The sequence below is a fragment of the Trachinotus anak genome, unplaced genomic scaffold, assembly GCF_046630095.1.
Source record: "Trachinotus anak isolate AG129_WGS33_773 ecotype Australia unplaced genomic scaffold, CSIRO_AGI_Tana_v1 ptg000028l, whole genome shotgun sequence".
Classification (NCBI taxonomy): Eukaryota; Metazoa; Chordata; class Actinopteri; order Carangiformes; family Carangidae; genus Trachinotus; species Trachinotus anak.
Window position 1 is genome coordinate 14,074,766 of NW_027273879.1, and position 24,474 is coordinate 14,099,239.

The 24,474-nt window shown below is 39.6% G+C and overlaps 1 protein-coding gene across 2 annotated transcripts; it reads right to left on the bottom strand.

Moving 5' to 3' along the window:
- Window positions 1-1,639: 1,639 nt before the first annotated feature.
- LOC139611574 (uncharacterized) lies at window positions 1,640-23,380 on the bottom strand. Of its 2 annotated transcripts, none has more exons than XM_071466354.1 (11): window positions 22,872-23,380; window positions 21,473-21,550; window positions 20,866-20,950; window positions 20,245-20,280; window positions 19,901-20,040; window positions 19,447-19,570; window positions 18,698-18,842; window positions 18,159-18,269; window positions 14,754-14,881; window positions 6,446-6,533; window positions 1,640-2,122 (listed from the first exon to the last, which is right to left on the bottom strand). In XM_071466354.1, the coding sequence occupies exons 1-11, from the start codon at window positions 23,059-23,061 to the stop codon at window positions 1,961-1,963; spliced, it is 1,287 nt and encodes a 428-aa protein (XP_071322455.1). In that variant the 5' UTR covers window positions 23,062-23,380; the 3' UTR covers window positions 1,640-1,960. The 2 variants fall into 2 exon arrangements, with proteins under 2 accessions (XP_071322455.1, XP_071322456.1); XM_071466355.1 differs by having other exon boundaries at window positions 1,966-2,118; window positions 22,872-23,196.
- Between the last annotated feature and the right edge of the window lie 1,094 nt (window positions 23,381-24,474).

Sequence of the window (24,474 nt, forward strand, 5' to 3'; positions counted from 1 at the left end):
ATGCAGACTGCAGACAGCATTAACAGCATAGCTCACATATTATACATGTTACACACTCAAGGATTTATTCACACTGCAGCGGAATATGTTCCACTTCACACTGACTGCTGGGATACGTTAAAGCCTATGTAAAATACAACATTAATCTACTGTATATTGTATGTGTGCATTGCAGTATAATTACATGTAAGTCTTGTCTTCTAGTATGCTATTTTATTTCATCGCATTGTGGGTTTTACCGGAGAATACTTACCTCTTATATCTAAGGATGAACTTTAAGTTTTCTCTATTTGCTACAATGTGGGTGAAAGCATTTAGATTTTATTTTAGCAACTACTAGTCAAGCTATGGCAGTGGTTTCCACCCATTTTAGCTTGTGACACCTTGAAATGTTTTCCTTGAAATCTCTTATTATGGACCAGGGCAGTTGAACCAAAGAGGGATTTTTTCTTTGTCAGTGTCATTTGCAGGATGTTACGAGGTCTGAGGAGATCGAAGTTTCCAGTATTTCAAAAGAGAAAAGCACAAAGCAAAGAAAATTTAGAAAAATTTTTTTTTTCTTATACCTTTAACTGTCTGCTGATTTTTGAGATTTATCTATGAGTGAACCTCTGCTCTATGGCACCAAAAATCTTACCAAACCCCAATGTGAAAACAAGGATTGGACACCTTAAGAAAAATTATCAGTAGCATTCAAAGTTACAAAATATTTCTCTTGGAAATTTGATGAGATGAAGCAACTGAAGAAACTAAAAAGAAACTTTTTTTTAATTTTTTTTTTTTACAGGTTTTACTTAAAACATAGCACACAGGCTCATAAAATAACATTGTGGTATGATATTCAAGATGTAACAGAGTCTCAAAAACATAAACGTTATACACTCCGAACACACCAAACTATGAGACAACAAATGAAAAACAATTAACAGCATTGAAATGATTATGAAAGACAAATACAACCATACACAACAGGATGTGTACTACACTTTTATATTAATAAATTAAAACTAATTCACTTATCAGCGGAAAGCAGAAGATAAGTCTAGTTAGGTTTATGATTCATGTGCTAAAATTCATTCAAGTTACCCAGGTTATTGAAAATGTAGATGTGTGCTCTGAAACTCCTTCTGGCATCATTTACCCATGATTCAGATGGCGTGCATATCACTGCCGACTGAATGCATTCAAAAATAACTAGGTTAGTGTGTGTGTGTGTCTCAGAGAGAGAGAGAGAGAGAGAGAGAGAGAGAGAGAGACTTGTATACTAAAAAGAGGCAAATCAGTGTCAGTATGACGAACTGTTGCTAAGCATCGGTGGTTGCTAGGTGGTGGATGGGGGAGGGGAGACAGGTTTGCAGTGAGTGATGGAATCTGAGGGCTTACCCCTGTGTGCACGTGTGTGTTCCCTTGGATTTATTTGGTTTAAACACTGACACTGCAGTGTGTGGGGAAAACCCGCAATTTTGGAGCTATTTCAAATTTCTCTCACAACAAACAGCATCATAAAAAAAAAAAAAAAAAGGAAAAGGGAAGGTGTATCTCAGTTCAACCTTGAAGCAATGTCTGATGTATGATGAGCCAGAGATTTTAATAATGTGTGATCTTTTCACAATGTAGCTAATGTATGACATTGTATGAAAAAAAAAAAAAAAAAAAATTGCTGCCTGTCTACCCGTGTGAGATTCAACAATGGAAGAATGAGTCATTTTTTTTTTTTTTTTGTCCTCTGGTGCGGTTTCATCAAAGAAAGCTGCAGAAACACGAAGGAACACACAGAGTGAAACCAGCACGCTCCTCGGCTTCCCCCAGGACGATTACTGTATCATACGCAGCGGGGGAAAGACTCACAGATCGATGGCTTCCCTCTCAGTGTGTTCAGATATGGTCGGGCTTTTTCTGTCTTTTTATTTATTTATTTATTTTTTATTAGCAGGTGCATTACGAATTACACTGAGCATCCCTAGCTGGTGTTGGTCTTGTCAGATCTGGTCTGATCCAGTCGGGTGAAAGACATCTTGGGGGGGTTGGAGGGGCGAGACACAGGCAGCCATTTGTACTCAAGGTCCTGTGATGGAGGGTCCAAACACCAGTCGTAGTGCTTTAACAGGTACATGCATGCTTCCTGGCAGCAAGATACACACACACACAAACACACACACAGACACACACAGACACACATAGACAAAAACAACCCTCGTTTCTGGATGTGTTCTAGATGTGTTGTATTTTCAGTATCTTTGCTGCATTGACATAAGCAGAACTTACTTCCGGCCTGACAGATATTTTGAGTCAAGAGCGGTGGGGGCGTAAGTGAATAGATCCTCATTTTACAGCAGAGCTAAAACTAAACGTTACACTAGAAGGCACTTGGCAGTACAAGAGCCTCCGCCAAGACAGAATAGGTCTCCAACTTGCAAAGCTACAGCCTCCATAAGACTTAATGTCTGTTTGTATGTACCATTTGGAAATGGCAATGCAACGCAACACCTTTCAGCAGCCAAGCTGAAATGGAACATTGGGTTGTTTGGACTTGGTAGGTGGCAGTAAATTATGAACAATTCTTAGTTTTACACAAAAATAATATGATAGCTGACAACCAATTTTCACTTGAGTCACTGGATCTGTCTTTCTTTCTTTCTTTCTATGTTCAATTGACCACCTAGAAGACTTCACTATATAAAGTTCTCATTTTCCAACAAAATGTCATCAAGTAATGCTGAACTATGGCACCACAAATGAGCAAAAATCTGATCTTCTATTCCATTTCAGTCTACATACTAAGTGCACCCAGAGCTCCACAGCTGGTGATATCATAGCCAGCATTCCCCATTGGCTGATACTCAGCCACTGAGCCGACCAATCACATCCAGCAGTAAGAGCTAGCTGCCCTGCCTCCCTCCACTTTATGAATGAAAATGTTCCTGATAGAGGGGGAGGAGCAAGATCAATGAATGGGGAAGGAGGAAGGGAGGAATGAAGTGAGGGAATGGAGGAAGGATGAAGGTGGGGGTAGGAAAGAAGGTGAAAAGAGGAAGGATGAAGCGAGGAGGCGATGAGTCACATCTCTGACCTAGAACCCTGCAGTCTAGTTTTTACTCTGGTCACACCCTCTCCTCTGTGTGCGTGTTTGTGTGTGTGGTGGCATGTGCAAGTGGTCAGCCTGCTGAGAGCCAATCAGACACACTTCAAACAGCCAAATGCGGTGGTCTTTTAGCCATAACAGAGCAGGCGACAGTGAGGGATGAGGTTCAATGTGTACGTCACTACTGCAAGATAAACCTTAATAAGGTGACGGATATTGCGTATACTTCAGTGTTGGGTCAGTCAGTGCATTTGCTGCTCACAGTTGCATACTGCAACTTATAAAAACCAGTAACTACAACCTCAATGTAGATCTGAAATAAAAACATTTTGATTTGATATTTTTTTACAGACACATTTAAAGGAAAACTACAGCTTATGTATGAACTTGAGTTTTAGTTTAGATGCATGGGAAATCATTAAAAATAGGTCCAACAGGGGAACAAACATGAACTGTAAAAACACTAAAATTACAACCCAAACTGTTTGTCATCCACAGACCAAATTCCTAGCTAAACTTTGACCCTAAACTACTTGTCCTACTTGTGCAAACTCACTGTTTTCTGACATTAAATAAAATTTATAAACACCTTTATAACAGTGTTTTTGTGACTAATTTACTTGTGAGTTTCAGTTTTCTCCATGACGTATTTACATTATTTTACCTACCAGCCTCTGGTTGTTAGTGTTAATATATTACACAGTTTAGGTAATTTGCCTTAATTATAGCTGCAGAGAGAGAGAGAGAGAGAGAGAGAGAGAGAGGGATGTTAAGGAGAGAGAGAGAGGATGACATGCAGCAAAGGGTCTCGGGCTAGGCCACTGCGGTAAGGACTGAGCTTTGCATGCACTCCTTGTATGCCCCTTGAAATGATGTAAATAGTAACAGTTTTGGCAACCGGATCCATCTCTCAAATCAACCTGTCAGGTGTTTTCAAAAACGATAATAAATTCCCACTATTGACTAAAGCATGCACATGAATTGCTGTAAACACAGTACAACATGGGTTAATACATTTCGACCTCAATTACAGCTTTCCTACTGTCTCAAGTATGCAAGGAAAAGAATATGTCTTTCAAAAGGGAGGATGACTACCCATTGTCCGCTTAGAGAGCAAGAGTATGAGAGCAATGTTGTGCCCACATTATCCCATTCATGCCACTTGCTTAAGCAATAAAAAAATACAAGCAGCCTCCAGTTATCTAGGATAAGTAATCCAGTTTTGAATAATGAGATATGATTGTCCCGTTGAACAATGAAGAGAGCTGAATGAGGAGAGAGCAGATCATTAAACCACTGTGAACATTTCACCTGCGCTCCATTCAAGCAGGCCTAACGTTTACAATGAGTCACGAGTGTGTGTGTGTGTGTGTGTGTGTGTGTGTGTGAGTGTGTGTGTGTCTATGTGCAGAACTGAGTCATCCCTTACTGTTGCATTTTGGATAGCTTGCAGTAACACCCCCGTCCATATTACGTGTGCATGTGTTGCTGTTTCTGCTCTTTAATAACCTGAGAAGAAAAACATATATATGCTATCTTCGTCATCTACCACAGTGAGTTAGACAGTTAGTTGACAGTCTGACTCAACGGATGTGGACTGCTGAGATAAGCCTCTTATTGGCTGACTACTGCAATCTGCTTCCTTCCTGCTGCTCTCTTGGCTGGTCTTGCTACGTTCATTGAGAAACAGCAGCGATAAGCAGTTGACCTGGCATGAATGGCATGAAAGAATGAAGTCATCAAAACAAGAATGTGTTGCCCAATGGTTCAAAATAGTTAAAGCCTCCTATAACAGTTAGCTCTTAAAATGTTCTTCGAAATGGACCTTTTGCTTAACACCTCTCACAAACAGCAATTATTCAATCATAGCTTAGCGACCATAACTAGACTTGGTAGTCCTCTTAAAGTTTGTATTTTTAACCTATACAAGGTTTGGCTGTGGTTAGTGAAAATCAGAGGGGATCCTTTAGACCCTGTTCCACAGACAGTTAAAACCTTGGGGATTCACCGGCCCACAGTGGTTGTTTTGAAGATGGTGTCACCCCTGCACTCTCCAGTGTCAAGGCTCACAACACATACATACTCACTTGCACATACACACTCTTCTTCCCCGAGAGAACACCCCTACATGGGAAATAAATCTCTCTCCTTCCTGTTGTCTCACCTGTAGCACACCTGTCTTGTTCTGGTGCCTTCCATAGGCTGTGTATGTGTGTGTCCGTATGAGTCTCCTGAGAAGGCTATATGCAATGGTGGCTATGGTGAATGCTGCCGTGGGGAAGGACAGGTGGTTTAAACAGGACAACCTGTTCCCAGACTCTCCGTCTGATATCGCTAATAAACTCAGAGACACACACACACACACACACACACACACAGCCAAACATTTCATCATTCCCATGAGCAGTGCTCTATTTCCTGAGTGGTTGGGGGATGGTTCACCTCTTTCTCTGTCACTGCTGGTTTCTCTTGTGTTTCATTCAGTGGACATTAAGCTTCAAAACTCTAAACTGAGACTCAGACTCTCCTTGTTTTTTGTTTATCACAATATGTCAGCCATCAGTAGCTACAGCAGTGTGGTGCCTTAATCCAGTAGCAGGTCTTCAAATTCCCTAAATTCAAAATAGAATATACTGTGTAGAGAGTATATTATCTGTTTGGTGTATATTTTGGGCTTTACCAATGAAGTCAATGGAAGTATAATTTCAGCTTAATTTTACCCAGCCGCATGATAAGTTCCCGACTTCCCCAATTTTTGTATTTTTGTTTGGTTGTGGCCAAACACAAGTGTAAATCTTGGGGCTATAGAAGTTAGCTCTACAGTATGGAGCTACAGAATTTATATTTTCAAACACAATAGTAACTCACTGACTAATGAAAATACTGTTCTTGTTTAAGGATTTTGGAAGTTGGTCATGTCTGATTACAAGTTCAGTATGAATATATGCAGATATATTTTTCAAACAAGATGAGTTTAATTATATTGTTCTACTTACTATTATCTCACATGGATGATACTGATAATGCTACAGTAAAATATATGCAAATTCTGACCATATTTTACATCAGCTACATTCATCTTCTCCTCTCTCTCTGACGAGGATAACCACATTGGAAGTAAAGTCCTCATTCAGTCCAGTAAAATTCCCTTCAAATTTGACTCAGTAGCTCAAAATGAAAATTGCAGCTCAACTCAAACATCTCCACATCTCACCATTTGAACTTATTCTTAGTGTCTGTCTCTCTGGCTAAAAACATTCATTAAATGCAACAGAAAGTCATGAAGAAATGAAAAAAAAGACTTTTCCTTGTGTCAGTTTTTATATGCATGTATGTTTGTGCGTAGCAAAGAGATGGAGTCACCTTAAGGAAGACATCTGTAAGTTTGGATCCAATGCAGCTCCTGGGCCCGCCGCCGAAGGAACACAGGAAGTGCTCCTGGCCTGCATTCCTGCACGTACAAAAACATAGGTACACCGTTTCTGGATATGAGAGTTGCAGAAATCAATAATCTGACATAGTTTAAAAAGATATAGGAACACAAAACACACACACACACACACACTCACCCACACACACACACACACACACACACACACACACAGACAAACACAAAAAAAAAATTCACAGTGCTCAAGTCAGTGTTTTTCAACATGACTGGATTCCATTCATAGTTGTTCGTTAAACAGAATAATGAACGCTTCATGGAAAACTGTCAAAGGAGGCGTTGTTATCCACAGGATGATGATCAGATGTGACATCATATTAAGATCAGATGATGATAACTTGTTGGTCAAGACGGTCTCTTGACCAATGACAGCACCCAAGCGGTGGCCAGTGGTTAGTTGGTCATATATACATCATTTATAAATGAATGCAGATGTGATCAAATCTTGATCAATGAACAGAAATACAGTGAAACATTTTCACAGCCAACACAGAGCACTGTTGTTTTTTGTGGCAAGATGTTCTCACTTTCTCATAAAAAACAACAGCGCTCTGTTTTGGCTGTTAAAATGTTTCCCTTTTCCGTATATCTGTTCATTCCTTCACTGATTTGACTGTATCTTATCCAACTTTCACAGGCTATCAATGCAATCGGTTTAAAGATGATGTACATGCTGTTCAAACGCCGCTTCGATGTTTTAACACAATTTACACTGGACTTTCTGTTTTTATTTTCAAATAAGTTTTTATGAACTAATGAGCAAATTCATGGCACACATGAACTTACTTGTTCAACAGAAATCTGCATCTGATCCAGCCAGAGAATTTAAAGGTGCCTTTACCCCTTTGGAGTTCTTTTTTTTCTTGTAAACAAACAATAGTTATGTTTGCATTCACTGTTTCTCAACCAACATCTGTATCCTTGAGGTTATTGAACAAGTTGAGTATATTTTGCAAAGCTGATTTAAAAAAAAAAAAAAATTTAAATCCTGCATTGTTTACACCCATGTTTCCGAGCTTGCAGCCTTTCTTCACTTCCTTTGCGGGAACATTGCTTCGCTTATTTGCATGTTACCTCCATCAACTGTCCGTCAGTGTAATAGTGTGAAACTGGCAGCAGAAAATTCGTACCATGCATGATACAAACAAAACGGAGGTCGACGTTGCTCCATGGGGCAACAAGTGGTCAAAATCTAAACAGGGTACCTTTGAGGTTCAAAGTTGAAAGACTCTAAATAGTACCCATCTGACCTCTGACCTCTCTGTGGCATGTGAGCCAATGAAATGACAAGCTTTTCTTTTGGGGATCAAGAGAAAATCACCTGGACTCTGGAGAGGAATGAACAAGGGCGCACAACAACACAACATGAACATGAATCAGTACCACAACTTGACACCTCGTCTGTAACTTTCCGGTGTAACTCCTCTCAAAATATATTTAAACTAAAGAGATGCTGCTTAGTTCAAGGCAGCAGGTTTGTCAACAGCTTGCTGATGCAGGCCATCTCTCCCCTCTCACCACTAATGCATCCTGTCTTCCTGAAACCTGAGCTCTGATTAAAGGCAAACAGGAAGCATTAGTGGCTGTATAGTCTGGGTTCAATGTGTGTGAGAGGGTTTGTGTGTGTGTGTGCGTAAGTTAGAGACACAGAGAGAGGGAGAAAATTAGTGTTCCCTGCAGCATCTGTCTAATGGTTTAATGTACTATTAGGCCCATCCTGAAACAGTAAGACGCACAGCGCACAATGCAGTCTTGTAATACTGAGACACACACAGAGAGGAAGTCTTACCAAGCAGTGCAACATAAGGTTATATCAAATATGCTGAGTGGATGGAATTGATTCAGAGAATATAATCTATTGTACAGTATAATGAATTTTTCTTGTACAAAGTGTAATGAGAGAAGTCTGAAATGCTAAGACTGAACTCTGAGGACAAGAAGACATTAAAATCATCCAATTAACTAATAGTTTAAATAGAGGGGGCTCAGAAAGATGCTCTGATACCATATTGACATTTTCCAGGTTGTTGAATAGCAGAAAATGTTTTAGTCGTCAAAAATACAATGGTAAATGCCAGGTTTTTGTGTCAGCACCAGGCCTCTTCAAAGCACCAACATTCAACAGTCATACAGGGAGAAATGAAGCAGAGAAGACAAAAGTCTACATTCAGAGTAGTACTCAGTGAATACATATAACTGATGGACTTGCTACTTTTATACCTGACAAAATAACTACTTGAATGCCATGAGCAAGCTTGGTTCTTTTATCTCTCTTTTAGCAATTCAAAAAGGGGTCTGGTGTTGTGCCATCATTTTACTATCTAGGTAGCTAAGTATCTTCCTTGTTAGGTAGCTACCTAACAATCATTTAGCTGAGTAAACTCATTAAAAATAACAAAAGGAAATTGGTTGATAAGATACGATCAATGCAGTTGTGCGCAAAGTTGATCAGTCCAGAAGTAACAACTCTGAAATTGTTAGATTCTGATATTATATATCAAATCAAACATAAAACTCTAAGTAAATGCTCACAGCAGCTGCTAGCGCAACTTCTGTGTCAGCTGAGAATGATGTCAGCATCACTTGCTACTGTTTGGATAGGACAAAACAAACTAAAATAAGACTCCCGCTCCCAATAAGAAATCAGCTTTCACGAAGACAATGTCAGGCTGAACGACTGAGGTGAAATGAAATGTCAGTTCATTCTGGTTATCAGGATAGCTTTGAGTATCAAAGCCGGTGCTGTAAGGGGATCTGAAGTGGGATTCTTCATAAAAATGTTCACATATTGGGATACCAAACTAAATACAGTGTTCTTGCTTTCTTTAACAATAAACGGACAATATGACTTGTTATCACCAGGAATAAATCCAGCTCTCTTACTTTTTATGTTGATATCACTAGTAAAACTGACCTTTTTCCCTTTCTCTTTTTAAAACAGTAAATCCATTATTGAATAATTTAAACCAGCCCTACATGATCGATACTGTCTATTAAGACACAGACGGTCACCGTTTAGGGGCTTTAATCTTTAGAGACTTGTGTTGACTTGTGTCATCTCTAATCATTCATGCAGTGGTTGATTTATTGAAACATAAAAGGCTAAGTGAATTTCCACATCAAATAAAAACAGATGCATGTCTGTATTTTTTTGTAGACCAGAAGGACACTTCCTGTTTTTATATTAATCTAAAACTAGCAACGCAGCCGCTGCAGAAGCTCAGATTTTTATCTGTTTGGCAGGGTTTCCGATTCATTTATCTATGGCCAGAGCCTGTGTGGGCGTTTGGCCGATAGGATGTTAACTTGCTAGCTCTACTGTTTGCTTCGAACTGGAAAAGCTCACACACATACACAGGCTGATGATATGTACTGGGGAACACACAGCGGACAATACACACAACTATCGCACAGAAACATACACGCACAAACAGTAGTTATTGTAGATAGGCTTGTTATGTAACAGGGCCGCAGTCATTCAATTAAACAACCAGGTGGCAGGGAAAGGAGCCAGGCAACTATCAAGGCTGACAGGAAAACAGTCTGACAGATGGAGAAGCAGAGACAGAAGCAGGTAGGAGGAGAGAGAAACAGACCGGAAGATAAATGGAGGGTTGGAAGAGGAGATAAAGCAAACACACGGACTGGCAGAGAGATGGCTAATTTATTCATCCTGAGGGAAATTCACTAGTTTGAGAAGCAGACAACCAAACTAGTATACACATACTACTGTAGCACCATAAGAAAATCAAAAAATGTAAACCCCTACTATTACCGCTACCGCTCAACCTCAAGCCCATTGATTCCTACTGATGACATTCAGGTCAAAGAAACAGTGTATACTTTCAGTTTAAAAATGGCTAAATCACTTTAGTTTTTAGTACACATGATTCCTTTATGGCAGCAGGATGGTTCACCTGGGATCAATTAAAAGGAAACTACAGTGCCAGTGTTCATTGTGATGAAGAATCCTATCACCCAGTGCAATGGGGTGGCTCATTTTTAATAGTTTTTGACAACAGTGGAGATAAACTGAGCTATGTCAGGCTTTGGCTACACAGATAATACTCGGTCTTTAATTGGATTCGTTGACTATAAGACAAATACAGAGTATTACCAGACTTATCTTTTAATGCTGAGAATCCTCATGTGCTTTAAGGCTGGGTGTCTGTGACCTCGGCTACAGCCAGAATTTTAGGTACTTTCTGTACAATCCACACTTTCTCATTAACTTCGCTGTTTATCTTTGATGCTTTTTTTAGATCTGATATCATATTGTCTTGAGGAAAATCTCCTCTGACTCATTCCTTAACCCCAACCCCTCCTGCAGAGCAGAATGTACGTATACACACACACACACACACACACACTCAAAGTGCAGAGGGAATCCCCATTGGTAAAACAAGTGTGAGGTGGCCAGTTACCATGGCAGCAGCTACCTGTCTATTCATTCATAGATTTTCTTTTTTTTTTAACTGAGTGCTCTGTTGGTTTTACACACAAGTCAGTAAATTTTGAAAGACATCCATTGCTAAGTTAATATTGTGTTCTGTGTAAGTAGATCATTAAATTATAATTTGATACTTTTTGAGTTTGTTTTAGTTTTTTTTTTTTACTCTAAAAAATTGTCGTTTTGACAATGAATGGAAACTCATATACAGTGATGTTTCTTGTAAATGACTGAAGACTGTGACTACAAAGATTTCCTTAAGATAAGAACACAAATCCACTAGATCACCCAGCTAAGAAATATTCAATTACATTAAAATAATGAATTTTGTATATGCAGCTAAATATTCACATCCAAACAAAATATACCGAGGCAGTGAAGGTTTGTCTATGAAAATAAATAATATTTTGACCTTGAAAAAGGGCTTTGTCATAGACCCAGTTTGTCACATGTTGTATAAACATGTTTGCAAAAAAGGGGCAGGAAAAAGAGGCTTATCCCAGTGAATTTGCTTTTTTTTTTTTTTTTTTTTGTAACGGTGGTTATATTTAACTGATAAAAAGGAAACCCCAAACTGAAAGAGGACATTTCCTGTTTTTGGTCTGAGAGCAGCACATGTGTGCACAAGAAAAATGGGATCGTCTCTGACTCATTTTTCAGCATCTCATCCCATCCCACTCCACAGGGCATCACCCCCCTTCTCTGACTCATTTTTCAGCATCCAATCCCACTCCACAGGATGCCCCCCCCCCCAACACACACACACACACAGAGGGAATTGGTAAAGATGGTGTCAGGTGACCTGTTTCCATGGCAGCAGCTACCTACATACATACATTCAGAGATTTTTTCCCCCAGTACTCTGTCGCCTGAATGAACGAACATGAATGAGAATAAAAAGGTGAATGGAGGAAGTGGATGAACAGAAAAAAAGATGATTTAGTGAAGGAGTAATCAGGTTTCATTTTGCCAGGGCAGGTAGTAGACAGAGAATGAAGGACGGGAGTGAAGGATGCTGACCCATAGTTTGTCTCCAGCTGTCTCTTTGTGCCTCTCTAGAGTGATCAGGTCAGATTTGAGCATTGGGGCGTTAATTTATGTGCATTGGTTGCTGTGGTAACGATGTAGGCATTGTATGTACAGCATGATTTTCCAATACAGAATCATAAAGCAAACTGCCGTCTAGACTGCAGACAAAGTAGATTACTAGTCTGCTATGTAAAGAAGGATTAATGTGAGAAAATGAATGAATGGCTGTACTATCTCTCTCTCTCTCTCTCTCTCTCTCAGCAATAATACCGGATTTGGAAGGAGGAATTGCCACTCTGCTTCACATTGTTGTGTTTTCATCTAAGCTTCCTCCGTTATTTCTATCTCACAATGTATGTCTTTTGAGTTGACCACAGAAACATCTTGGTTAGGGAAAGGTCATGGTTCAGGTTAAAATGAGCGCTTCCTTAAGGTTAGACCTTCATTATCTTTGTTACAATAATAAACACATGGTTAAGGTTACTGAACGATCGCGGTCATGGTTACAAAAAACCAACAGTGACTCGGTTGACAAAACATCCAACCTGAGCTCCTTCTAACACTGTGTAACATCACCTGACTTCTTCTTTGCTTCTGTCACAATTACGGTGGGTATGGCTTTGTTTTATTGGTACATGCACAGAGAAATTAATGTGTGGTTCAGAGTTATATAAATGCAGTTTATAATGAGTTGGAAATATCTGATAATGCTAACTTCACCAGCATTACTTGGTCATTAGACTATTGTTATTGCCATTATCTTTTGTATGTTAAGAGGTGTTGTGTTTTTTGTGACATGTAATTTAAAATATTCCCAATTTAAATCATTATCAAACAGCTTTTTGATCAAGTGAAAGGTTAGATATGTCAACTATAAACCATATAGTTAGCATCGTTCAGCAACCTAATGTAGCTTTTTCAGGTGGTTTAGTATCTAACAGTCACACCTGGCAGTTAAAAGGTATAAATACCATATTTATCAAAAACAGCTAATCTCTATGTAAGAATATAGAGAACACTGGTGATGTGTAAATATCTTAGCATGAGTTTAGATTTGGCTCTGGCCTCCTTGTCACTGTCACTGTTAGCTTGAGGGCTACATGTTTCAGCTGTTATTAGTTTCTACAGAGAAATGGTAGTAGCATACTGTACCAAAATATTTTATTTTACCACTTACATTTGCAAGTGGTGTTCATTTTGCATTGCCATTCACCGATACATATCAATGTAAATTCATCCATCACCATTTCTTCATCCTTCTCTCCCATCTCTTTTCCTCTCTCCAGGTCAATTCCTTTTCAATTCTGGTTTTTATGAAAATGGCTTTTTGTGATGCATTTATTTAATTTTTAATGTGTCACAGCACTGAAAGCTTCCTCCCTCGTACTCCTTCTATTGGTCAGTGTGTCTGTGTGTGTGTGTATGTGTGTGTGTGTGTGCGTGTGTGTGCTTTTGTGTGTGTGTGTGATACCACAGTTAACCACAGTGGATTGACAAGTAAGGTGTCACAGGTTCACTTCCCAGGAACAAAAAAATCCCACTCTGAAAGCCTAGTTCATCAGAGTGAAAAGTTCACTGGTTTCCAGGAGCTGTTTTGTACTCCTCCTTCATGATTTCCAATTTTATCAATATTTTCCCTTAAGCTGTGGATTAGATGTGCAAGTCAAGACAGAAGTGTTGGAAAGCAACTTTTTCTTGTTTTGAGAGAAAGTTGAGCCCCTTACTCAAAAAGAAATCATAATTTCTTAAATCTCAGTCATTTCTGCTCCTGCGAGTGCAGAAAATGGGCTCTCTGACACGTTTAACCCACAGAGCCTGGGTGAGATGGTTCATTTACTGCTGCCAGTGGTGTTTCTATGCAAAGCATTCCCCAAAGCCAGTGCACAAATACATGAACCAACTAGAATTACCACCTCGTAAACCTCCACCACTCAGAATTGTTTCAGATTACATCCCTGTTTATCCAGAGTCATCTAAAACATTAACAATTTGTGTGAAATTTAGACATAACTTCTATGTTAAGTTTTGGGTAACGACTGAAAATTTTGTTAGGTCACACTGATTCTGACCTTTGACCTCTGACCACCACAACCTAATCAGTTTGTCCCTGAGTTCAAGTGGACATTTGTACCAAATTTGGAATGATTCCCTTGAGGAGTTCTCGAGATAATGCATTTACAAGGCCAAAATCATGTTTTATGGGGTCACTATGACATTGACCTTTCACCTTTGAACACTAAAATCTAAGCAGTTAATCCTTGAGTCTAAGTGGACATTTGTACCACATTTGAAGAAGTTCCTTCAAGGCGTTACTTAGGTATTGTGTTCACAAGAATGGGACGGACCCGTACGGACATACACATGGACAGACGACCCTCTGGCTGTTGCTGGCATGGAGGCATAAAACAAATACACACAAACACACAAATAGCCTACATGCATATACATACATTTACATGTAAATACAAATTCACAAGTCATTAGCAAGTTAAAATTACATTTTAAATGTGCTTTTTTTGTTGTTTGTTTGAATTACTTTGAATTACTCCAATTTTTCATTCATTTCATGTGTCTTGCTCTCCTTGTCTTTGGGGCTCTTTGCACATTATAAATTAAACCAAGCTTTTTTATATTATTTATACTTATCTAATTTAATCCTGAATTGCCATAAGGGGATACTTTAGTCTATTTTTGAAACAAGACCTAAACTTAATAAGCTGAAAGACCGAATCTAAGCTCCTCACCTTCCGCTCCACCTCTCTGGTAGGAAGTTGTCTGGCTGCTGGAACACCTCGGGGTCACGGTGGACAGCGTGGCTGATGTAGATCACACCATAATCCTTTGGAACATGAAACCCTGCCAGGGTGGAGTCCTACACAGACACACACGCACGCAGAAGGGGATACCACATTATTATACTCAGATGAAAGGGAAGTAACATCATGCTAATTTTCGTGATGATTTCTATTCTATCAATTTTTTTATGCAGTTAGAGCTGTCCTTTGTGTGTTTTTGGCCTCTGAAGCATCTGATTAAATGATAAATTTATATAAAAAGCTTAAAAAATACTGTGAAATTCAATTTGATGTTAAAGTTTAAATCTGTAGACTTTTCCGTTTTCACTGTGAGTTTCATGCAGGCTGAAAAAAGTCATCATGACATCCACATATGGCTTTGGCTTTCCAATACTTGAAAGGATGAACTGCTGCTTTCTGGGCTGAACTTAGCTCTGCTCTTCCGTTTTCAAAATGGAAAATCATGCAAATGTCACTGTAAATGCTGCTTCATATCTGATACACCCATGTACTGTAGAAACTGTTGAGCAGGGGTTTTACAATTGTAAAGCAGATTTAAGTAAGTACAGGTGGTGCACATCACCTGCAATGAAAGTGAACAGGGAACAATGAAATGACAGCATTTCAAGAACATGCTACAATACCCCTTTGAACCAACATGAATGGGAGACATTTTTAACCCTGATGTTTTCCTTGAATGAAAACTAATATCCCCTTTTCAACAATATTTCCTGAGCTGTTTTTTTTCTGGTGAAAGGAGCCACCTTGGGGCAAAAACATCACTTACCCAATTGCTGCCCTTTTAATTCACCTTTTCACTACATCCATTAGTAGCTGCACTAATGGACTGCCAGAGAACATGATCACTGTTTCTCTTTCCTCTACCCTCTTTCTCATTTTTCTCTCTGCCTCTCTCTGCTGGAGTGGAAAATCTTATACAAATCTCCTTTCTTGCAGTTCTCACTGAGAGAGGCGAGTTCATTCTCTCTCCGACCTGCTCTCAGAAACTCAAACACATTCAAGTTGCTAAGACTATTGCATATCTCAGTTCCACCTGACGGAGCTTCTACTTTTTCCACCTGATGGTGAATACTAATAATCTCTCTCTTTCTTACACACCTACCTGCACACAAAAACATCTCATTAACTCTTGCTTTTCTACTCAGTAGTCATTTTTTTTAAAGGTTATACAAAGGGAATGGCAGGGGAAGGACTGTGACAGTGGCAATATGTCACTAATTAACTGACATCTTCAAAAGAGCTACTTTTGTACTTTGGCTTAAGTCACTTTCAACAAATATAATTGCCTTATGTGTACTTGAAGCACAATAGATACTCTAGTACATTCTTTCCTCCCCTGATAAGGGCCAAGCCATCTGCATTGATGCTTGTTCAGTTATGTTTGTTTCTTTGTTGTTATTATATCCCGACCGTTATGGACTTCATGGTTTCACAAATCTTGTGAAATGCACCTAATCTTTGAGTTCTTTCTCCTCTAGAATTCTCTAAAACCGCACACGTCATGAACCCATGTCCCACCAAGGCCGTCAGTAATCAGAGTGTACTGGTGCGTTTCCTAGAAGTGACAAATGACTTTCCACTCGGCTTCACAGAGTCATCATCACCAGCATTACCCCACCACCACCACCAACCCGGACCCCCACCTCACTTCCTTCCTTCTGGCGGGGCAGAGCCAATCAATCACAGAGATGGATCAATGCCCCTGATTGGGCTGTTGCATAAGCCTGTTTGATGAGGTCACAGTGATCAAATACAGTCGGTGTGGGAGTAAGCAGAGATGCTCTGACCGCCCCGCCCTCAGGGTTAGCAGCCGGCCAATCAAGAGACAGGATTTCAATTAAAAGTGTGATTCTATTGGTTGACTGCTCTGATGTCATACCAGCGTCCAGAGTAAATGCATGAAATGTATATCATGCACAAATTAACACAACAACACAAGTAATACTGGACTAGAATATTTCACAAAATTTGTAGATAAGTTTTCAGTGAACAAAGCACATGGAAATGATAGCTGGACCAACACGCAACAACTTAATAAAAAGGTGTGAAAAATAACATAAACACCTTCTAATACAATAAAACAGGCCTGCAGTAAACACCAGTTCAATGAAGTTCAGATTTTTTAGTTTTTATGCAGTGACTGTCTGAACTCTTTGCACCTCAGCAATTTGTCTAATAATGTTTCATGTTGCATTGAAATCTCATGCAAATGCTAACAGTCAGACTTTTGTTCAAGCTAACGCAGAATACTTACAAGAGGTTTTAACAGGACACCTACCAACACATGCTGAAAAATAGAATGCATGCAATATAATACAAATATAATGCAAAATGATAAGCCTCAAAATGACCATATAAGATGAACCAAACTGGTGTTTACTATAATGCTAATATCATGCACTGTAAAATGATCCTGTTGTTTTGTCCAGCACAGGGAGCCTTGGTACTGCACACGACGCTCAAGAGAGAGGACCTGACAGTGGAAGAGACTTTCATCTACAGTAATCTGTCGCCATCTAGAGGAAAGGAGTGCAACGCACAGTACAACAAAACAAAATCCTGTCCTGGGCCAAGTTGTAAAGACTACAGGAGTGTAATCACATAAAGGTGCAATAACAAACATCACAAATCCCTCAAAATCTTCAAAAAAATGGAAGACATTTCCCACAATTGTGAACATTAACATAGTTTTCTAAGGAGGGAATCAAGTCGTCCTACAACATTGAAACCCTTGTTAAAATTCTAGCCTTTCCCACATCTGCATGAACTGAATCCTGGGCGACATAAATAATAGAATTTACTCATCACATTTCTTCTGTAAACTCCACAAAAAGCTGACATTTTGAAATATTACTGAAATACTGTAATATTGGATCAGTTGTTCTTAAGTTTGCTCTTATTCTGGCTCTTTATGATGTCTTATGATGTCTTCATGTCTTTATGATGTCTTATGATGTCAATAATCCAGTGATACACATTTGGACTGATTGTTAAGATCTTCTGGACATCTGCACCTACTACAGGTCAAAAATGTGACACAAAAAATCAGACAAGTTTGATATGAGTGCACAATTTGACTCCTCAACTCCCCCGCACTTCATTTGCTGGCAGACCATGGTGTCCCTATTTTTCGCAGACCAGTGCAGACCCTCCGTGATCTCGACCAAATCTGTGTTGGAATGACTTGTCTAAAGCTATTATGATGATGACTGAGCCCAGAAGTGACACTGGATCTCTCACATTGAAAACACAGGATGATAAATCCTCAGTCCTCCTTCAGTACTATGTGGAAATCAGCAGGAAGGGTTTCATTCCCCAGCAGAGCACTCCTACCCGATCAGCTATTCTGCGTCCACCGATGAAAGGGGGCCAGAGTCTCTGCACCTCCAGCAGTACTTTGCGCAGGTAATCAGGGTCTTCTGTCGCTCGTCGACGTGTCTCCTCCTGATCATAGGGACAGACAGGATTTTTATTTTTGTTGATTTAACAATTAAAACAGGAAGAGCAAGGCAAGAAAAGCTGTTTGTGCTCAGGAATAAAAGAAATACAGGTAATAACTTTAAATGTAGTGCTGTATTAATACCAATTTCTATCACAGTTTTTTTTTTTTCAACGAGCTAAAGAATGAGGATGATTTGAATCTGATATGATTTGATTTGACTATGTCTTAGTTAAATTCAAAGGAATGTCCTTAAGGCACTTCTTCCACTCACACATTCTTACAATCAGAGGAGCTGCAAAGCCTGTGTGAACCTTGGATCACACAAAGTTTGCATGTTAATGTTTACAGGATTTCTGTGAATTAAACATCAACTTGTTCGGTTTTACCTCTGTCATTTTGTCTCATCAACATGTGCACTCTGTTTGTGTACCTGTTCATTTCCACTGAGCGTCAGTGTGAAGGAGGTGAGCAGCGACGCCAGAGCTTTGGGGATCAGGGCTGAGATGAACAGCAGGAGATGCTGGGAGGCACAACTGGAGTCGGGCAGCGGCAAAGAGCTGAGAGTGCCCACAAAACTGGACACCGGCAGTGGGAGAGAATTTCATGCAACACAATGATAAAGAAACTATTACTATTTTTTTCTGGATAAAGTAGCCGCTGCCTTAGAAAATCTTTAAAGTTCTACCTAATGTGGCTACAAATAGTATAATTTCTTATCCCTAAAAACTCTGACCTGACTAACACAGTCTGAGAGAGAAAAGGAGGCGAAAGATCAGTCATTAGGTAGGTTTCCAGGTACCTATGTTTAGCCCATTTTCAATTTTGTACAAAACATAAGCAGCAGTCCAACAAAGGCAACGCTTGCCTGAGGTAAAAGATTTTTAACTACACTTTGAGGCGGAATTATATATTCACATAAAGTTGTCGTTGCAGTAAGATGGTAAAATGATTCTCATTCTTTCAGAAATGAATTTATAACTTCAAATGTGAAGAGAAAGAAAGAAAGAAAGAAAGAAAGAAAGAAAGAAAGAAAAAGAAAGAAAGAAAGAAAGAAAGAGTGGAAAAGGAGAAGCAGTGAGGAGGTTCCTCCTATCTCTGTACCACAATGTAATATGTGAGTGTGTGTGTGTGTGTGTGTTTGAAACACAGACAGAGGCACAGAGAGAGGGGCAGTCTCACCCCTGTGTGTCATTCTCCAGTTTGTCTTTGATGATGTCCATTAGTTTGTCTCTGGCGTCCAGAGCGGTGGAGAAACCCGACGACCACAGAGGAACCTTCACGTTGACTGGAGCAGAGATCAGGCCTGCAGAGGCGGAACAAACACACAGAGGTGCTCAAAAACACAATGAAAAAATATTTATTGAAATGAAAGGAAAGGGGAAGTGGTATATTTTTTGCAATGCTGTGTTGCGGAACAAGAAAACCGACTTACTAAACTAAAAGTCAAGTGTGGCATTTTGATAAAAGACAAATTCATCAACCATTTACGGAGCAGTTTGTTTGAACTGAACTGAGTTGCAGCAAGGAAAAAAAGGAGGCTGTTTAGGAAGGTCAAGGTGAACGCTACATACACATACCCATACTTGGTTGTGTATTTGTGGGAAAAAAAAAAAAAACATCTGTGTGTCCTTACCATGCCAGTGCTGGGTGCAGAGCTCTGAGATTTCCTGGAATAGTTCAGGCTGCTCCTCCGCTCTTACGTTCAGAAAAAGGCCCAAAACCAACTCCGTCCCCAGGCGCTTAAAGACAGAGTAGACACACTCTGGCTGCCTACTACACATTCATAGATCAGTTGCATCAATTAGTTGCATATATTACTTTAACTATCCCAGAATAATTAGTCTGTAATGTAAATATGAATACGACTTCAATCAAATGCTGCTAAAAATCCCCCTAACTAGTAAACAGGGATGATATGATTTATATAACATATAAATATAAATGCTTTGAGTGCTGGAGGTTTATGTAAAGTGGTACCTGAGAGAGAGGTCCTTGAGACAGCGCACGCATACACTGTAGTGAGAAAGAGGTAGAGAAAAACACACTTTTCTCATCTCAGAGAATCACAAGAGAGTCCTCAAACATATGTCCTGGCAGGAAGTTTTGTACATCGATTATTATACATTATAACAATAACATAAGCAGCATTTCACTTGTTTTTTCCAGTATTAAATCACCACATTACACACAGTATAATTACAGAAGGGAAGTGTTGCCCCGGGAACAGACAGGGCTTCATTTCATTCATTCGATTGCTCAAGAAACCTTTGACATAGATGGACCCACCACAACTGTTGCAGCAATAAAAGCGCTGCAGTTGCATCACAGCTGTCATTGCAAGCATTTCTGGTGCCATCGTGGACACTCATGAAACAAGAGGGTGGACACTGTTAACGTCTAAATACACAACCAGACTTAAAAAAGGGAATGAGCTTTGTATGCCCATTTAAACTCACGAAACGCAGGACTATATGAAGAAACACGTCACTCTCCAGGTCATAAATGCATGAATGTCCACACCATCAGAGGCATTCCCAACAACAAAATATAATACGGATTTATTCTGAAACACTGTTCCAGTGACATTTCTTTCCCTACCTGCTGATATAATCACTTGACGATTCCAAACAGCTTCCTGAAAAGAGGCTGGTGAGGGACAGACGGAGAAGACACGCCTCTTCACCTGAAACACACGGATACAAGTTGCTCAAATTTATATTTGCAGAGCAGAATGTAAGCACATTTTTACAGTTATGATTCTGTATTACACAAACGTCAAGTACATATTGTAGTGGGCGGCAAAAGAGGGTTTTAACATTAATGTATGAGTCAACAGAGTCTGTTTTTTTTTGTCTCTTATAACTTCTGTATTTTCTGTTTTTTAGCTTTTTAACAGACACTGGTTACTACTGATTATTTTTTTCATTATCAATTAATAAACCCATTATTTTCTCATTTAATCAATTTCTTTTGGTTTACAAAATAAGAAAATCATATGTGAAAAACACGCAGGTAACTTTTTACCATTTTTGCTTTTAAAATGACAAATATCAAGATTGGTGCTGATTCATTTTCTGTCAACTAATCAAATAATCATTGAAGCCCTAATGCTCTATTATCTGAGCATCTGAGAGCCAACACAGAAGCTCTGTTTTACGGTGTGTGTGGGACTGTTGTGTGTGTGTGTGTGTGTGTGTGTGTTTACCATTAGTGGTAACAATGGTGTCGCCGTACATTTTGGTCATCAAGTCAGTCGGATCCTTCTGAAACACGTTGGACTTCTCTAAAAAACACACAGCATAACCTGATTACATACACGCAATCATACACACAAACTGGTCACACACTCATTACACAATCAGACACTCAATGTCCATGTCAGGTTTGATTTTGTCGGCAGGTGTGTGCGTCCTAAACACAAAGCAGGAGAGAGCGAGATATTAAGGATGCTTCACAGGAAGTGCAACTGTTACCTGGTTCCAACTTAAGCAAATAAATATTAATCAATGATAAAATTCACTAATGCACCAGTTGAAAAAACGCGGTTCTTATAAAACACCTTTCTTCAAAATGGCACAAACAAAATCAATGTTGGAAATGTATGTAAGCAGACTTCAGTGTATGTTCACACTAAGCCTCCTTTATGGAAGTACAGTATATTACCCAGTGCTTAACATCAGCTTGATAAAATTCATAATGCTCAAAGTCCAGTTACTTTGAGCATAGTGTGTAAATCTCAATACAATGTGCTATTATTTCCTTTATTTGGGTATTGCATCATGTTATATTTGCTTATATTAATTTCTAACATGCCATTTCCCTGTTCACAAATAAATCAGGAAATTTCCTTTAGCCTGTATTGTATTAAACCAAAGCTGATGATGCATTGAGGAATTTGGCATATTTACATTAATTATATCGGTTGATATATATTTACATAAGGCTATATCAATTTATTTCATGTGTCATCTCATTTTCATCTCTCCGTATTCCCAAATGATTTTCAACCTCTTTTAACTTATGATGACAACATTATTCAGAAGATATTTCATGTAGCTTATGTTCATTATATAGTTGTTAACAGTCGAACTAGCCTACTATTTAAAGGGTGGCAGAATATAATAAGACTACAATAAAACTTCACCTCAGTTACATCCCCCTCCTCCCCCCTCTCCAGCAGCATCACGAGTCTCTCCCATGACAGATCACACTAATCCCGGGGTTAATTTTACTCCATATAGAGGAAATTTTTCTTTTGTTCCCCTGCCTGAGAACCAATTGTGACTCAACGCCCCGAGGCAGAGGAGACAAGGAAGTAGACGCGCTACTTACTGTGTGTGACCATCTGTGTAATTATGACACAAACAGGTGGCACAGCATCCAATAATAAAAAAATAAAAAAAAAGGTAAACAGTGAACCCACTGAATTATCACTCAGACTATAATTTATAAATCAGCAAAGTAATAATACTGTTGTTTCTCTCACTGGGAGCAGAACATCTACTTTGAACTCATCTGAGATGCTTGTGCGCACACACGCACACGCACACGTCTACAAAGAGCAGTGCACGGACAACAACACAGCAGCAGCGCAGCCACAGTACCGCACAGCAGCTCCTTCACCGCCTGCACGGAGCAGATGAGGGCGGTCGGTCTGTTCAGCAGGCGGCACTGAAACGCTCTGCTCCGGTGTTTCTCGATCCGCTCCCGGTAGAAGGTGACTGGGTCCCGGTAGAACTCCAGCGACTTGTCTCCGAGCACCGACACACCTGCATTTCCTGGTAGTTTAGACATTCAGAGCCACGGTTATGGACGCGATTTCGCCCGGTTTGTCTAGCCTGTGAGGTGGATGTCTGCTCAAACACCGGCGACTCTAAACTTCCTTCACACTGGGTCCAGGTTCAGACTAAATCCCGCTGCCATCGACTCGTGATCCTTTTAATCCGCGGGGTGTGCCGGAGCGACCTGTACGTCAGATAATTGCTATCTCATTGTAGTCCCTGTTTTCACTGAGGTGACACGAAGTATCCAGCTGCACCGGAGAGTGATGCGTTCAGGTGCTGTCGGGAAGTTAGGGCTACCTGTTCCTGCCACGCTTCGTTATTACAACTGCGATGTAACTTCTGCTGCTACTTCACTGTCATGGCTGGAGCGCCTCCTTGATTCACTCCTACAAGTTTAGACTTACCCCGTTTTCAGCTGCATAGTAACCATTTGTTCTCAAACCAGTTAACAGGACTTCATACATTGCTTACTTATTACTTACTTACTTATATTACTTTATATATTGTTTTCCATAGGAATGGCAATGTTAATCACCCACTTTTATCCAGACTGAAACATCTCAACAACTACAACATCTGGTGGCAGCAATATCATGATAAAGCAATTTTGTCAATATTTATACATTTATTACCACAAAATAATAATAAAAAAAAGTCCCTTGTGAACATGTTTTGACTGAGTTGTGTTTAGACTTTATTCTAAAGATGCAGTAACACAGGGAAAGTCTCTGGATTAGTCTATACTGTTCTCTTACTGACTGTGCCCCATGAATGCAGCTCTGAGCTGCCCAGACATATTTGCCTCCACCTTTGTTTCTTTATTTTAAAATGATAACGCTCCGTTAAATATTGACCAACCGACCACAGGATAGAGGTATCAGCAGTGCAACATATCAGAAATTAAAGGGGGCTACCTACAGTATTTCATTTTGGCATTATTGTAGTACTTCCATTCATTCGTCTCACAAAGACTTAAGGTTCTGTATACATGATTTTGTTGTATTATATTTATCATCTTTAAGATGAACTCGTAGGTCACGCAGCCACTGGCTGTAATGACAGGCTGGCTGCCTGACAACATCACAGACACGACAAGACTATAGAAGAACTAGCCCCAGTGTTGTGTTTGATGCTTTATGTTAGTTTTGGCCATCGCAGCATAGCCAGCGTTAGCATTAATAGCTGTTTACTTTGGCTACCAGTCTAGAAGAAATGTTGCAAGATCTCAGCATCAAACTTAAGCCCCTTACTCGCCGTCTCCAGTGGTGGAAAAGCCACACAAATGTTAACTCTCATTTTGCCTGTACTTCTTCTATTGAAGTTAGCGCGCTAACCAGCAAGCCCCAGCCCATCCTGTCTCATCCTGTAACAGTGAGTCACTCAGTTCAGCAGGAGAGAATTAAGAAGTAGCGCTGATCAGATT

Bases quoted from the DNA above. Each gene is read 5' to 3' on its own strand.
- LOC139611574 (XM_071466354.1), bottom strand. From the start codon at position 23,061: ATGTCTAAACTACCAGGAAATGCAGGTGTGTCGGTGCTCGGAGACAAG. The intron at 21,551-22,871 runs GTACTGTGGCTG...TGTGTTTTTTAG, and splicing joins GGTGAAGGAGCTGCTGTGCG to AGAAGTCCAACGTGTTTCAG. The intron at 18,270-18,697 runs GTACACAAACAG...CCCTATGATCAG, and splicing joins CGCTCAGTGGAAATGAACAG to GAGGAGACACGTCGACGAGC.